At 40.6% G+C, this 13,525-nt stretch overlaps 1 protein-coding gene across 1 annotated transcript in view; it reads right to left on the minus strand.

The window, feature by feature from the left end:
- The window catches only part of ltbp1 (latent transforming growth factor beta binding protein 1), a 131,255-nt gene extending 121,720 nt beyond the window's left edge, over positions 1 to 9,535 (minus strand). The window contains exon 1 of the mRNA XM_085368952.1: positions 8,865 to 9,535. Within this exon, the coding sequence (XP_085225078.1) occupies positions 8,865 to 9,208 (344 nt within the window). The 5' untranslated portion in view covers positions 9,209 to 9,535. The remainder of the gene's footprint in view (positions 1 to 8,864) is intronic.
- Positions 9,536 to 13,525: the final 3,990 nt, after the last annotated feature.

The raw sequence follows: 13,525 nt of genomic DNA on the forward strand, positions 1-13,525 counted from the left end.
ATTGTGGTAAGTTTGTTACACTTAAAAAGCGAACTTGAATCTTAAAGAGATTCACACAGACTTGGTTAAGTTAAACTGTAGGAGCTGGATCAGCTAGAGTTTCCAACAAACATCATCAACAAAGAGAGTGGTTAGGTGATGAAGTTAGTCTTAACCTCTTGAGGAGTTTGAGACACATGGCAGAAGCTTGTAAGACACGGGTCTGTTCAAAACAGGATCAAACTGCACTGAGCCATATATATTTGACAGCTGTAATTTCATACACAGATGAATTACTATTCACCCTTTGAGGTGCAAGCCTTGACTGACGATAAGTAATCCTTACCCTAAAGCTATTAGGGTTTTAAAGAAAAATAAAAAAGACATTTTAGGAAAAAAACTGCAATAATTTCATAGAAAAAAACTCAAGTTTTTTGTGTTTTATAACGTTTTAAATGTACGTGTCATAACTAATGCTGACTTTAAACTTATAGGAACTCAGAGATAGACAGGAGATAGACACCATATCTCTGTTCTATCATCACAGACGATATGACATAGCAGGACAATAAGATTGCACAAGCTAACTGCCATAGTAACAAATTGAGTGCATTAATTAACAATGATGTTTTCACTACCTTAACTGCTACTTTCAGATATTTGGACCAGACAACAGTAATTCTATGAACAGAAGAAATGAGGCCAACAAATGGCACAACTCTGATCTCTTTACTGTGAAGGAACATTTCCAAAGTCAGTCAGTCTTCTAGGCTGTTTACATCCCTCTCTCTGCTAACTAACTGCATACATCATCTTGCTGTAACTGACGACTATCCTGCAACTAGGAAATAATTTGTACTTCCTGACCTCGCTTTCTGTCATTTGTGGAAAATGTATTTGAACCTGTTGACATCAATGCAACAATTTGTTGGGAGAGAGTGAGATAGTGTGTTTGCTCAGGGATGACGTGGCAGAAAGGGCCCAAAAAATATCTGCACTGAGGTCACTCCAGTCTATGAGTGTGCAGTGTCGATCTTTGTTTTTTGTTTTTTTACTGAAAATCACGCAATTACGTCAATACCAATAAAACACCTGATGAGGTTTATTTGCTTGTTGTGTATTATGTGAAGGCGACATGTCTTTTTTTATTTTGCAAGTGTATTCATTAGTTTTCTCCTTTGCAATGGAGAGTCTTTTCCAGCTGACTGCGTTAGCAGTTCTGCGGGAATCCCAGAGGAGGCATGGAGGAGACGCTGGGATTTCAGAGCAAGAGCAGTTCCCGTGACAGTCATGGGGTAACTCTTCACTGATAACTCGTCTCTAGTATCCAGGGAAGAGATACCAGATGACATGGAGAGTGCAGCTTCAGTGCTGAAGGAAACTGTCAAGAAGGTGTTCGATATATCCTCTGGACAGAGAAAAGAGGATAAGAAGAGGTGGTAGTGGAATGAAGAAGTGTAGGAAAGTATCCAAATTAAATGATTAGGAAAAAAAGTGGGGAGATGAAGAAAGTAGACAAGAGAACTGGGAGGGTAGGTATATGCCAAAGAGAGAGTTTTAAAGACAGATGGAAAGATGAACATTTAAGGAATAGAGATAGTCAAGATAGATGAGTTAAATTACCCAGAGGTTAAAAGAGTGCAGGCAGGGTGGAGTGGGCCAAGACGAGTCTCAGCTGATTTTTGACATAAGGACAGCAGCAAAGGGGAACAGGAAGATTTACAAGATGGTAATGAGACCTGTTGTTATTAGAGGTGGGAATCACCATACATCCCACGATACGATATTATTGCAATTTTTAAAAATATTTTGCGATATTCAGATTCTGTACATAAAGGTAAACTTTATCAATATTCATTTTATCTAATATCAAAGTCTCACACTCAGTCTTTCTCTCATTTCAGTCAGTTTTATTGTTGACAAACTGAACGGTTTGTATTACAGTCTAGTCCAACTTAACTGAATGCAACCATCTGGCACAATTATAGCTATTCTGAACTATGCAATTTATGAAAACTATGCAGCCCCTTCAGCAACTGAAGAATTTGAAAGTAACTTAAAACAAAATATAATTTTACATTAAATAAAAAAGTTTTAAACTTAATTAAAATAAAACATGTCTTAAATTAAAATAAGTAAACTGTCATGTTTATTGCTGCCAAAAAACAAGTTAAACACATTTGGACAGTGTCAGGATTCTTGCTCAGAAAAAGGATCGACATGCTCTGAAGTCGGAGCACAAAAACCTTTGTTGTAACAAAATATCGATTTCTGCTGTCCCTGTATCGATACATTATTAGCAAACAAAATATCACGATGCTACACAGTATCGATTTTTTCCCCCACCCCTAGTTGTTATGTATGTTTTGGAGTTGGTGGCACTGACAAAACAACAGGAGGCCAAGCTGGAGGTGGTAGAGTTGAAGATGTTATGATTTCCTTTGTGAGTGAGTAGAAGCGACAGGATTAGATACGAGTACATCAGATGAACAGCTCAGGTTCAGCAAAGTTAAACAGGCAAGGTTAAGATGGTTTGGAATGAGGGGTATACTGGTTATACTGGACAAGAATTTTGAATATGGAAGTGCCAGGCAGGAGAAAAAAGGAAGATCTCAGAGGATGTAGTGGAGGAGGACATACAGAGGGCTGTGTGACAGAGGAGTCACGGGGATAGGATGAGATGGAGGTTTGTGATCTCTTATTCTTTTTTCACACTCTTTTCCCTCCTCTGGGGGAGACGTAGCCATCGAGGACAGCAGAGGGTTTTTAAGTTCAGCTGAAAAGTCCCGACCCATTCACACATACTGCCAGTGCTGTTTTGCCTTGCATCACATTGTCAGTGATTGCAGACTAATGTGTGTGAAAACTATAACCACTCTTTGCAGTAATTGACCCCAGAGAATGGGGGAGGGGTTTTCATGCGCTCTTAAGAAGCTCCAACATATGAGTCAGCTCTGAAAGAGCTCTGCTTAAGCATTAGTCTATTCTTCCCCATAATTTAGTCAAAAACAGTTTTCAAATCTATCAACACACACTCATGTATAGCACAGGAACAAGGCGTTCACCAGGAAAAGCATGCTGTAAATTATAACTGCAGGAACAGAAACACACTTACAGACTTATTTTGTAACCAAATCAGGTTATGGAGACACTTCGTACTTTGACACACACTTGCAGCCTTGTGTATTCTGGTAAAAATTCAGACTCTTTTCCTTTTGGTAGGGGTGACAGAAATTCACAGCTGAATTTTATTCACTGATTACACATCCCAACATTTTGCCAGGCCACAGAGTGAGCAGCTGAAGCCAGGCGGCGAGACCACACACAGACTGGTGGATTTGTGTTCCCGTACTGGTCGCTTTCCCTCTTTTCATTCTAACCAAAGATTCCTGAGGACACAACTAAACTACTCGACATGTTTAAGCCAACAAACAAACAGATTGAAATCAGCTCCTTCAGCCACTGGTCTGCAGTTTTAATGACTCACGCTTGGCTGGAAACACGCAAGCTTAACGTTGTAGTTTACTCTGCATGTATTTGTGCAACGTTTTGTTGTTTAATTCACAGATCTGCTTTTCAAACTGTGGTTTGACTTTACTGATTACCTGAAGTTCAGTTCACACACCAAGCTGCTGGAATGCACGCAGAATGTGGTTTTGGCAGTGTCCTGTTAAAAGTCCTTCCCTGAAAGAGACACTGTACAGATGGCAGCACCTGTCCTAATGACCCCCAAACCATCAATACCACCATAGAAGATGGATATTTTACACTGATAGCAACTTCCAGTTACCTCTAATTTTCTGCCTGTTGTCTAAAGATCCTCCAGTGCTGATTTTCATTCTTGTCCTTTGCACATAAAGATTTCTTCAGTTTCTCTAAAAGACATGAAATCCCTAAATGCTTTTCAGTTTTATGTTGTTTGCACTTACAATCTTTCACAGAGTGGTGATCAGAGATGGGCAGTAACGCGTTACTTGTAAAGCGTTACCGCGTTACTGTAATCCAATTACTTTTTTCAAGCAACGAGTAAAGTAAGGGATTACTATTGCAAAAACGGTAATTAGATTACCATTACTTTCCCGTAGGAACGCTGCCTTACTGCGTTACTAAAACCGTGATTTTTTTGCGAGAATGTCTCACGACAGTGACGTAAGCGAGTGCGACGTTCGTGACAACAGCTGTGTGCAGATCAACAATGGATCACATATCGATTGTGGGAGAGAGTATGAGCGTGCAGCGTTTAAAGCGTGGAAGTACTGACCTTACTTTGAGTTTGGTTCCATAAAGAGTGACAAAAACATTAGCGTCCATCGTGTGTGGGAAGAAAACTTCTTTTTACAGCGAAAAAAACCCCTAAACTTCCAAACAAGCACCGAGTGCGCAACGACGTAATGGGAAACTCACAGAGAAACTCGCGGATTCTTCCACTGACCGCTGCACACCTGCACCAGGGTAACCCTCCGCCTACCCCACTCCTGCTTTACAGGTGAAAATAGAGCAACAGGACCGCTGAGTCTTTGACTTTATTTATTTTCTGCTGTGTTTTACTTGCATCTATTTGAAAGAGTGAGTGTAAACACACACAAAAATATATTTTATGTGCTGGAATGTGCAGAAAATAGGTTTAAACGTTAAACAAATTTCTTCCAGTCAGTGAATGTTGCATATAATTAAATTTTTGCTTGATGCATAAAGTTAAAAGGTTAAAACTAATAAAACAAGTTAAAAAAAGAGACTTTTCCATTTGATTACATTTTGTATGATGGATTATGCAGAAAAAGTAGAATTGGGCTGAAAGATCTATCGATTTATCACCTCTTCAGGTTGTAAATCCTGTTTTTAAAAAGTAACTAAGTAATTAATTACTTTTGAAAATAAGTAATCAGTAAAGTAACGGGATTATTTTTTGGGGCGGTAATCAGTAATTAGTTACTGATTACTTTTTTCAAGTAACTTGACCAACACTGGTGGTGATACCCTTGCAAACTGTTTTCTGAAAGACTGGATGAATTATCTTTTTACAGCCTGTAAAAACCTGCTGCTGGAAGGCTACTGCAGGGGCCCAGGCTTGAATTTGCCCTGGGCTTCCCGTGTGTTGTTTCCCTTGCACTCCCTCCCTGCTTTCCCGTCTGTTCTACTGTCCTGTCCAAAATAAAGCCATGTTTAGTGCAACCTGTTGCTAGCTTCAACGTCAAAAGAGGGACATTTGTTTTTTTCACCACTGTGGATCCTGTCACTCTCACCAAGTGACAGCCGGGACAGACTCCAACCCCCTGCTACCCTGTACTGGATGGATGTTCTTACAGGTTAATTTGTCACTCATTTTGTGTGTTGTAGTAAAAAATGTTAAGATTTGGTACTACACTCTAGAGATCAATTTCATTTCAATTCAAATCAGTTCAATGTTATTTATATAACAGCAAATCACAATAACAGTGGCCTCAAAGTGCTTTCTAAGGTCAAGACCCTACAATATCCTGGTACTCGGTGAATAACAAGAACACTGTCCTTTGGAAAATAAGATACAGACCACATCCAGGTCCCATTTAGATGGCACTACTTAAAAATCCCCACACAGAAATGGGCAGGGTCTACATAAATGTATGAACATTTTGTTGTTCATGCTAAATCAGCCCCAGGAGTCAAGCATTAAAAGGCCATCAGTCATGGTACAGACTAATTAGACCCAGTCCACAAAGACCCACAGTTTTATCCGGACAAAGAATGACAACAATATGAGGTATTATGAGAAGCACATCCAAGGGCACAACTCCCCTTGCTCACTAGCAAAGTCCAATCAGAACAGATGTTGGCAGACATGAATACAGCACGGAAAGTGAGCGCTCAGGTTTCACTGACAGTAATCTTAGAAGCACCTGGGTATAAAATCAAGAATGGATGATGAGAACGCTCCAACATGGAGAAGAAGCCTGGAAGCCAGAATCACGAGATTCTGATGAGACTCAAAATGAGAGACGGGTCCTGAATGAATAAGAGGCACAACAAGTTGTACAAAAAGGCAGACCCAACTAGAACTGAAACTGAGCAACACTGGAAGAATATCTGTGAGAAAGGCATTACACACGACCAACACAAAGTGCTTGGTGGACCTAGGAGCAGACCACAGCAACCTCCCAGAACAAGAAGTGGTCAACATCACAATAGCAGACATCCGACAAAGAGACTCCAGATCAACACCAGGGCACAGCTCAGAAGGGCAATGGGAGTAATTGCAGTGTGTCAAAGCACCAGTAATTGGTTGATAGAGCAATACAGCAGAACTTTAACACCTGATTTGAATTGGCTCCAAGAAACCCTACGACTCAACGCCCTGCTCGTGGATCCTGGAGAGCTTGTGTTAAAAACATTCATCAGGTGTTCAGTGGAACTGTGGAAAACAACACTGATTCCAAGGCACACAAGTCACCATCAAGCTTGGAATATACACACTTGATGGTGACTTGATGGCCCACTGCTGTTCTGCATAGAACTAAGCCAGCTCATCACTAAGAGTGGATACAGAGGTAGGCATCATGTAGTGGCCATCAGCCACCTCCTGTACCTATAGGTACCTGTATAGGTATCCCCTTAGAAGGACTGTTTACTAGAGAGCCACCAAGTGTATTTCTTTTAACCAAATCCAATTTCCAATATTTTGCTGACTGTGTGAATAGTGATTTTTGTAGATTCTGAGTTTTTCTCTAAGAACTCTAATTGACGGCATATACAAACAAAAAACAACTTTTCATTAATATGAAATATAATTGTCATTAAAAAAATATTCAACTTTACATTTTATTTCTCCTAAACAGCAGTAGGTCACAGGATCTTCCCTCACTAATAAAAAACTGAAAATCTATTTCTCTGGTACTGGGAGGAGCTACAAATAGTTACCTGTGAAGGTGACTGTACATCCACTATGAGCTCATATAGTTAACCTTACAAAACAATACCAGGAACAACAGATTTATATCACAAAACAAATGTCCATTACTTACATCAGGACCTTTTCTCTTTTTCACTGGTCTCCAAAAATTTCTGAATAACTGCTTTGATTTTTTGCTCATAATAAGACTGCTAGCTTGTGGCTTCTGGCCTTCATGGTTAGCAGATCTCAAACCCACTGAAACCTCATGGAGGCTGTAGCAGGTCACCTATGAATGTACAAGTTGTGAAAAGCACTTTGAATGTTCATATAGAGTAGAAAAGCGCTTTATAAGAACGAGTTCATTTACCGTTTTCAAATAGTAATTAAGAAATTGCCTCTATGTCTCTACCACCATCAAAACATCACATGAAGGAAAAGACTTGTAAGAGAAACTTGGAGTGTCAATACTAAGATACAGCAAATGGACTGGTTCTCATACAGTATTGGGCTTTTCTAGTCTACCTGAGCACTCACTTTACTACATGCCTTAGTCACACATTCACTTCTTTCTATGCTTAAATGCTTTCTATCTAACATTTACACTCCAGTGGATGTATCAGAAAGCAACGGATATTTGGCCTGCAGAGCAGCCTGGGATCAAACCACCAACCTGCTCTACCTCCTCAGCTACAGCCACCCCAAGTAGCATTGAATCTGCTCTTGCAGCACATGCTCAACGCCATACAAACATGTATGTTCATTGTACCTTTAGTTGTGTCAGTTTTATACTGAAAAACAATTACTACAAAATTGCTTTGTGATTCTGTTGGAATACTGCATCATTAGTGCAGGCAGGCCGAGAAGTCGAACTCAGCCACAATCTCAGATCTCTATGCGAGTCCACATTCAGTGTTTGCTCAGCTGATACCCTTCTACAACTGGTAAATCTCATAGTGCATGCTATTTAGGCAGCTTTAGCCTGGCCATAGTTGCTTTGAATGTGCAAGCCACTTTCCAACCCCCTCTTCCATTTCCTGCTGGTTCAGACATAATCAGTGTCATCACTGTTGTAAGTGGTGCCTGCTCTGTTCTGTGCTAATGCTCTTCTCCTTGGATGCAATCCAGATATTCAGCTGTAATAGCAGGCAAGTCAATGAAGAGTGCCATACCACCAAATACAAATTACTGTGGATAAATACTGTCCTACAACTTACCTGAAATTCATTTAAACTGATCGTGACCTATTAAACAGTTAATACAAATGAGTAGGTCTAGTGTAGCTAAGACAACTCTTGTTCTTATTTAGTATTGTTATTCAATAACAACCTTTACAACCTTGATTAAAGAGTCACAAAGAAATTATATGAGGTCGCTGCCAATAAGAATGATGAGAAAGTGCAACTTGTCTGCTGTTGCGGGTAAAGCAAACTAACAGGACCAGGGTCAGTCAACTTCACCCTGAAGAGGAGAGGCCTAACAAGGCATGACTGGAAGAAACACACCTGTGTGGATATTCCAAGAGGATACTAAGCCTTTGCAACAACGCAGGCCTACACTTAGAGTAACAAAGTGCAGCACGGATTCAGTCACATTCTAACTCTGGAAATAGTCTCAGTTACTGTTATCTGTCTGAAGAGTCGTGTGTTAGCCAGCTAATTTTATTGGGCAATCATCACTGGCCTACTTGGTCCATTAGGCGGGTTAGACGATGTTTGACCTGCGCATTAAGAGAGCAACCAAACTCAAATACACACTGTCAGCTCCTGATAGCGTCAAACAAAAGTCAGCACCTGATGATTGCGGTGTGCTCCTGTGCGCAGGAGAGAGCCGCTTCATGCACAATTGCACAATAAAGTTATGCATACCACTCAGATAGCGCTGTAATATAACCTATAGGTGTCTCGATTTTCTGCTTTTCTAAACTATTTGCTTTAACATAAAAGTTTACAAAAAGTCATGAAATCCATTCCCCGCTAGCAAACCCTGTTTCCCTCTTGACACGGTGCCAGTCTCTTACCCGGACAGCTTCAGGAGCTGCTTCTGGCTCTGTTCCTGCCGGACTGCCGGCTGCTGCGGGGCTGACGCCGCTTGCTTCCCCATCCTGCGGCTCCGGACCTGGCCGCCAAAGTTGGCTGTGAGCTCCACATTATACGTGTGCGGTTGCCCCGACAGGCCGTGAAGACTCGAGATGGAGCTGACTCGCACCCCGCCGTTGGCTCCGGCCGTCCCGGGCCCCGGCCCGGGCTGCAGTACGTACAGCCTCCTGAAGCCGCTCTGGCTCTGCTGCCGCTCCGGTGACACACAAAGCGTGAAGAGAAACATCCCAAAGGAAAGGAAAAACCCCAAATATATCCGAGCCATATCCACACACAATGAAGAAGTAAAGATAAAAGTTTGCAAGGGGGGAAAAGGGTCCAGATTCTGTTCTGTAAAAAAAACCTCCTCACTTCTTACGAGTAAGAAAAACGTGTGTATTCCTCAACATATTCTTGTAGATACGGAATTCCAACCATCAGAATGAGCTAACTTAGCCCTGACAAATTAAAGAGAAATTGTAACGTTGCAGTGTTCCTCGGCTGTAGACGAGCCCGTCGCCCTCCTCTGTCTGCCTGTAGCGCCGAGGCTGTGCGGGCTGCAGCGGGTTTCTCTCAGCCTGTTTGACTTGAGCCAGGAGAGCCCGAGAACTCCAAAAAGTTCCTCCGTTGGAGGTGAACGGTGTCAGCAGCGCGAGCAGCCTGCCTCCAGACGTGACGTCAGGAGGGGGGGAGTCTACACGCCAACCCCGAGAACGTTTGCTTCGAGTTTCTCGGGCCCAAGTTTGTCAGGGGACTCAAACCGAAGCCCCCACCCACACAGACTCACTGACTGACCCACCTCAACACCCACACACATTCTCCAGTTAGGCCTCTCTAAGAACATAATGACTTCCAGTTTAAATGACTAAACTCTAAAATAAATAAGCAGACTGTGTTCAACAAATATTACACATGTTAACTGAGTCATCTCTCAGCAGGTGGCACTGATGGAGACCAGATTAGTAATTATTAAAATATTTTTATATCTTTCAGTGTTTCTCACTTGATTAGCTCCATGACCAAGTCGTAAAAAATGTAGTCTGGATAAATCTGGATTTGGAAATCCCCTCTTTGTGCTGTCCATGATCAAATAAGCTGTTACTTTCACACTGTGTTCCCCCCCAACAACACACACACACTGTGTAGGTTAAAGAATAATATATAGAACATATAATAACATATACAATAATTATTATATCTAACATTACTAGTTTTTCTCTCTCTACACTAAATGATACACATGTTGTATTGGTTGACCAGTCTAAATATTAATTATCATTTAATTAATATTGATACTATATATATAGCAGACTAGGTCCTAGTGTACTTGGAGATGTAAACTGCAATTTTGTGGTGCAGTCCCACAACAAATTGTATTTGGTTTACTTCACTTGTATACTGGCTTATGTAAAAGCAGTGTCTGTAAAACATATGCAGCTGATGTGCAGACTAACACTCACCTCACTAATGGTTAAAAAACAAAAAACAACACTTTCATTACTAACATAAACCAAATCAAATCTCCTGTGGAGGCACATTCCAAACTTTGGTGTTTGATGCGTGATTTTTAACTGTGAATCATTAGTTGATTCCCTAACGTGAACCTCAGACATCAAACCTTTGAGACTCATAATGGACTGCTGGACTGAGGAAAATATTTCCAAGAAGAACTCACAGGAAAACAGCACAAAGGATATCTTCTTGTTTCTTTGTTCCTGTGCAGCTTTTAATGCGGGGATAAAATACATGGAAAATGTGATCCACGTGATAGCCTGGTTCTAGAACCAGAGCTTTTTTTGTTGTTGGAAAGCAGATTCCTAAAGACGAATATTGAGGCTACAACCAAGCTTAGCCCTGGCTGTCGGGAACCTCTGTGTACTGGTCTGTTCCCATCTTAGAAATATAAGCAATCCTCACAATTTTTGTACATTTATTCAAGCTTAATGCTTCTTCACATCCTGCAACAACAATTTTGGCAATAAAAAATACTGTTGTCTGGCTGTAAAGTTTAATTCTGAATTTGTTAATGTAGACTTGAATATGTCATGTCAGTCATAGTTACTGTGTATTGCTATTTATGACACATAAAAGAAACTTTTTTGTTACAGGTCATGAAAAATATAGTCAAGTCAACATTGTCAGCCACCAGTAGGTGGCCTCTCTTTCTGTTGCCCCACCCAGTGTTGTGTCCAGTGTCGTTTCCACATTTTCAGTGTCTTCTCTTTTTACTTCAGGTGGTCTTTTAGAACAAGGCTCTGTACACACTACACATCTGTAGCCAAAAGCTTCCCTTGCTTCTCCATTGTTCAAATCTTTTTGTTCTTGTAAATTTCCACCAGGAGCATCACAAAAAAACATTATCCATCTAACGTTTTAGCCTTGAAAGGCTAAAACTAGTTGTAGCCTTTCAAGAGCCTAGTCTTCAAATCATTTGACTAAAAACACGATTTATGACACACTTTTTTTTATGTGAGAGGGTGTCTGACTGTTTATGGTCTTTTTGTCTATGGGAGGCATTATTGTCAAATCTACTCATTTCCATGCAAATATATCCATCCATCCAACCATCCATGCAAATATAAAACATTAAATGCATGTCAATTCCTGACTGGTTGAAGACTTTAATAATTTTCCCAGTATCTGCTTTCTTAGGTAACGTCCTAAAGTGTACCTAAGCCTTGTATGGTGTGTGACTTGTTCTATACTTTGCATCTGTAAAAGCTGTGTGACATCACCTGCAGACATTAGCTTCATGAAAAAATGTAGAAAGACTCAGACAGTTGCACCAGACCTAACAAAACACATGTGCTCTGCTGTGGATCAAGGTAATGGACACGTTCCATAAAGAGAAAAGTGAACATCAGCAGACACACATCTGGTTTGGAGAAATTCCATGCACATAGCTGTCTGACAGGTGTAATGCTGTAAATTCAGATATATTCCAAATGTTGTTATCAACTCCTTCTATGCACATGTAGTAGATCATATCTGGATTCAGTCCACCTACTGTGATCTTTGAGTCAGAAAGTATGTGTGTGTTTGAACAAAAAAAAGACTTGCTTATCGAGCAGTCTCTTTTTATACTAACAGCTGCATTAGTCAGCTTATATTTAACCTGGCATAATTTGTATTCATTCTGTCAAGATAAATATTGTCCTTAACAATGTTGTGGGGATGATCTCTTTTCCACAGAATGCTGGATGAAAGTGACAGCATTTATTTCCCCCAGTTTGTCTCCATGATGGCATTTCTGTCTGACTGTTACAATAAATGATCCCAACCATAACATATGATGCAGAAACAACTGAGCATCACGTTGGGGCAGAAAAGCATCCCCCAAATGAAAATGCATTTTGTCTGTCACAACAGTAATAATATACACTGGTCAAAAAATGAAAGGGAAACGTTGTAATTGTGTAAACTTCTGTGATATTAAACTGGTCCGTTAAGTAGCAGAGGCGTTGTTAATCAGTTTTGTGACCATGCTAGCTTGTTTTTAGCACTCTAGTGCCAGAACTCACTAACATGCTTACTGGATAATAACATGTTGTTCAGAAAGACCTGACACATATAATTGGACAAGTTTTCTATATTCCTGCTACAATAAAAATCTCTGTGCTGTCTTTAAGCTGGCCTTTTAAGATAAGATAAGATAAGATATGATAAGATAGAACTTTATTAATCCCTCGGGTGGGTTCCTCTGGGAAATTCGGTTTCCAAAAAAGCACAGCACCGACAGAAGTTACAGTTACAGAATGTTATATATATATATATATACACACACACACACACACACACATATAAATACAGAGACAAATATAAATAAAATATACGAAGGGGATAAATAGAATAAATAGGAATAAAAAATAAAAATACAAGTGAATTGCACATTTCAAGTATTGAGGTCTATTGCACCGTTGACTATTTACAAAGGTATTGCACAGTGAGGTGAAGAGGCACTACAGCTTAGTTGTTCCCCCCTCCTTTGTCCTCCTGTTTCCCCTCCCTCTCCCCTCCAGAGAGGAGTTAAACAGTCTGATGGCGTGTGGGACAAAGGAGTTTTTAAGTCTGTTAGTTCTTGTCTTGGGGAGAAGCAACCTGTCACTGAACAGACTCTTCTGGTTGTTAATGGCCGTGTGCAGAGGATGCCCGGCATTGTCCATAATGTCCAGCAGTTTTTTTAGTGTCCTTTTCTCTGCCACTGTCACCAGAGTGTCCAGCTTCATGCCAACCACAGAGCTAGCCTTCCTGATTTTCCAGCCACTGCAAGGATTTCTTGTTGACAGCCAGTGCGATGCACTGAGGCTTCCGCCCCAAACTCAGCACTCTGAGGCTATGAAAGGATTTCAGACAGTAAATGAACTGAGGGGCTGCACCAAGGCCCGATATACTTTGGTAGATTCCAGGAATTAAAATATTTAACCCAAAGCTAGAAGAATATATTCCCCTTGAAGGCACAAGGGGGAATTAATTTATTTCATGTGCACAAATCCCCACAACCACTCCCTTAAGTGCACCATTTTCCACCACATCACGCCAGTGGACACACAAAGTTGTGGGTGTAACATGATTTCATTATTAACTGATTCCACAAAAATTATAG

This window comes from Diplotaxodon limnothrissa, linkage group LG13 (assembly GCF_057381915.1).
Source record: "Diplotaxodon limnothrissa isolate DT_005_m linkage group LG13, D_limnothrissa_male_GT1.1, whole genome shotgun sequence".
Classification (NCBI taxonomy): Eukaryota; Metazoa; Chordata; class Actinopteri; order Cichliformes; family Cichlidae; genus Diplotaxodon; species Diplotaxodon limnothrissa.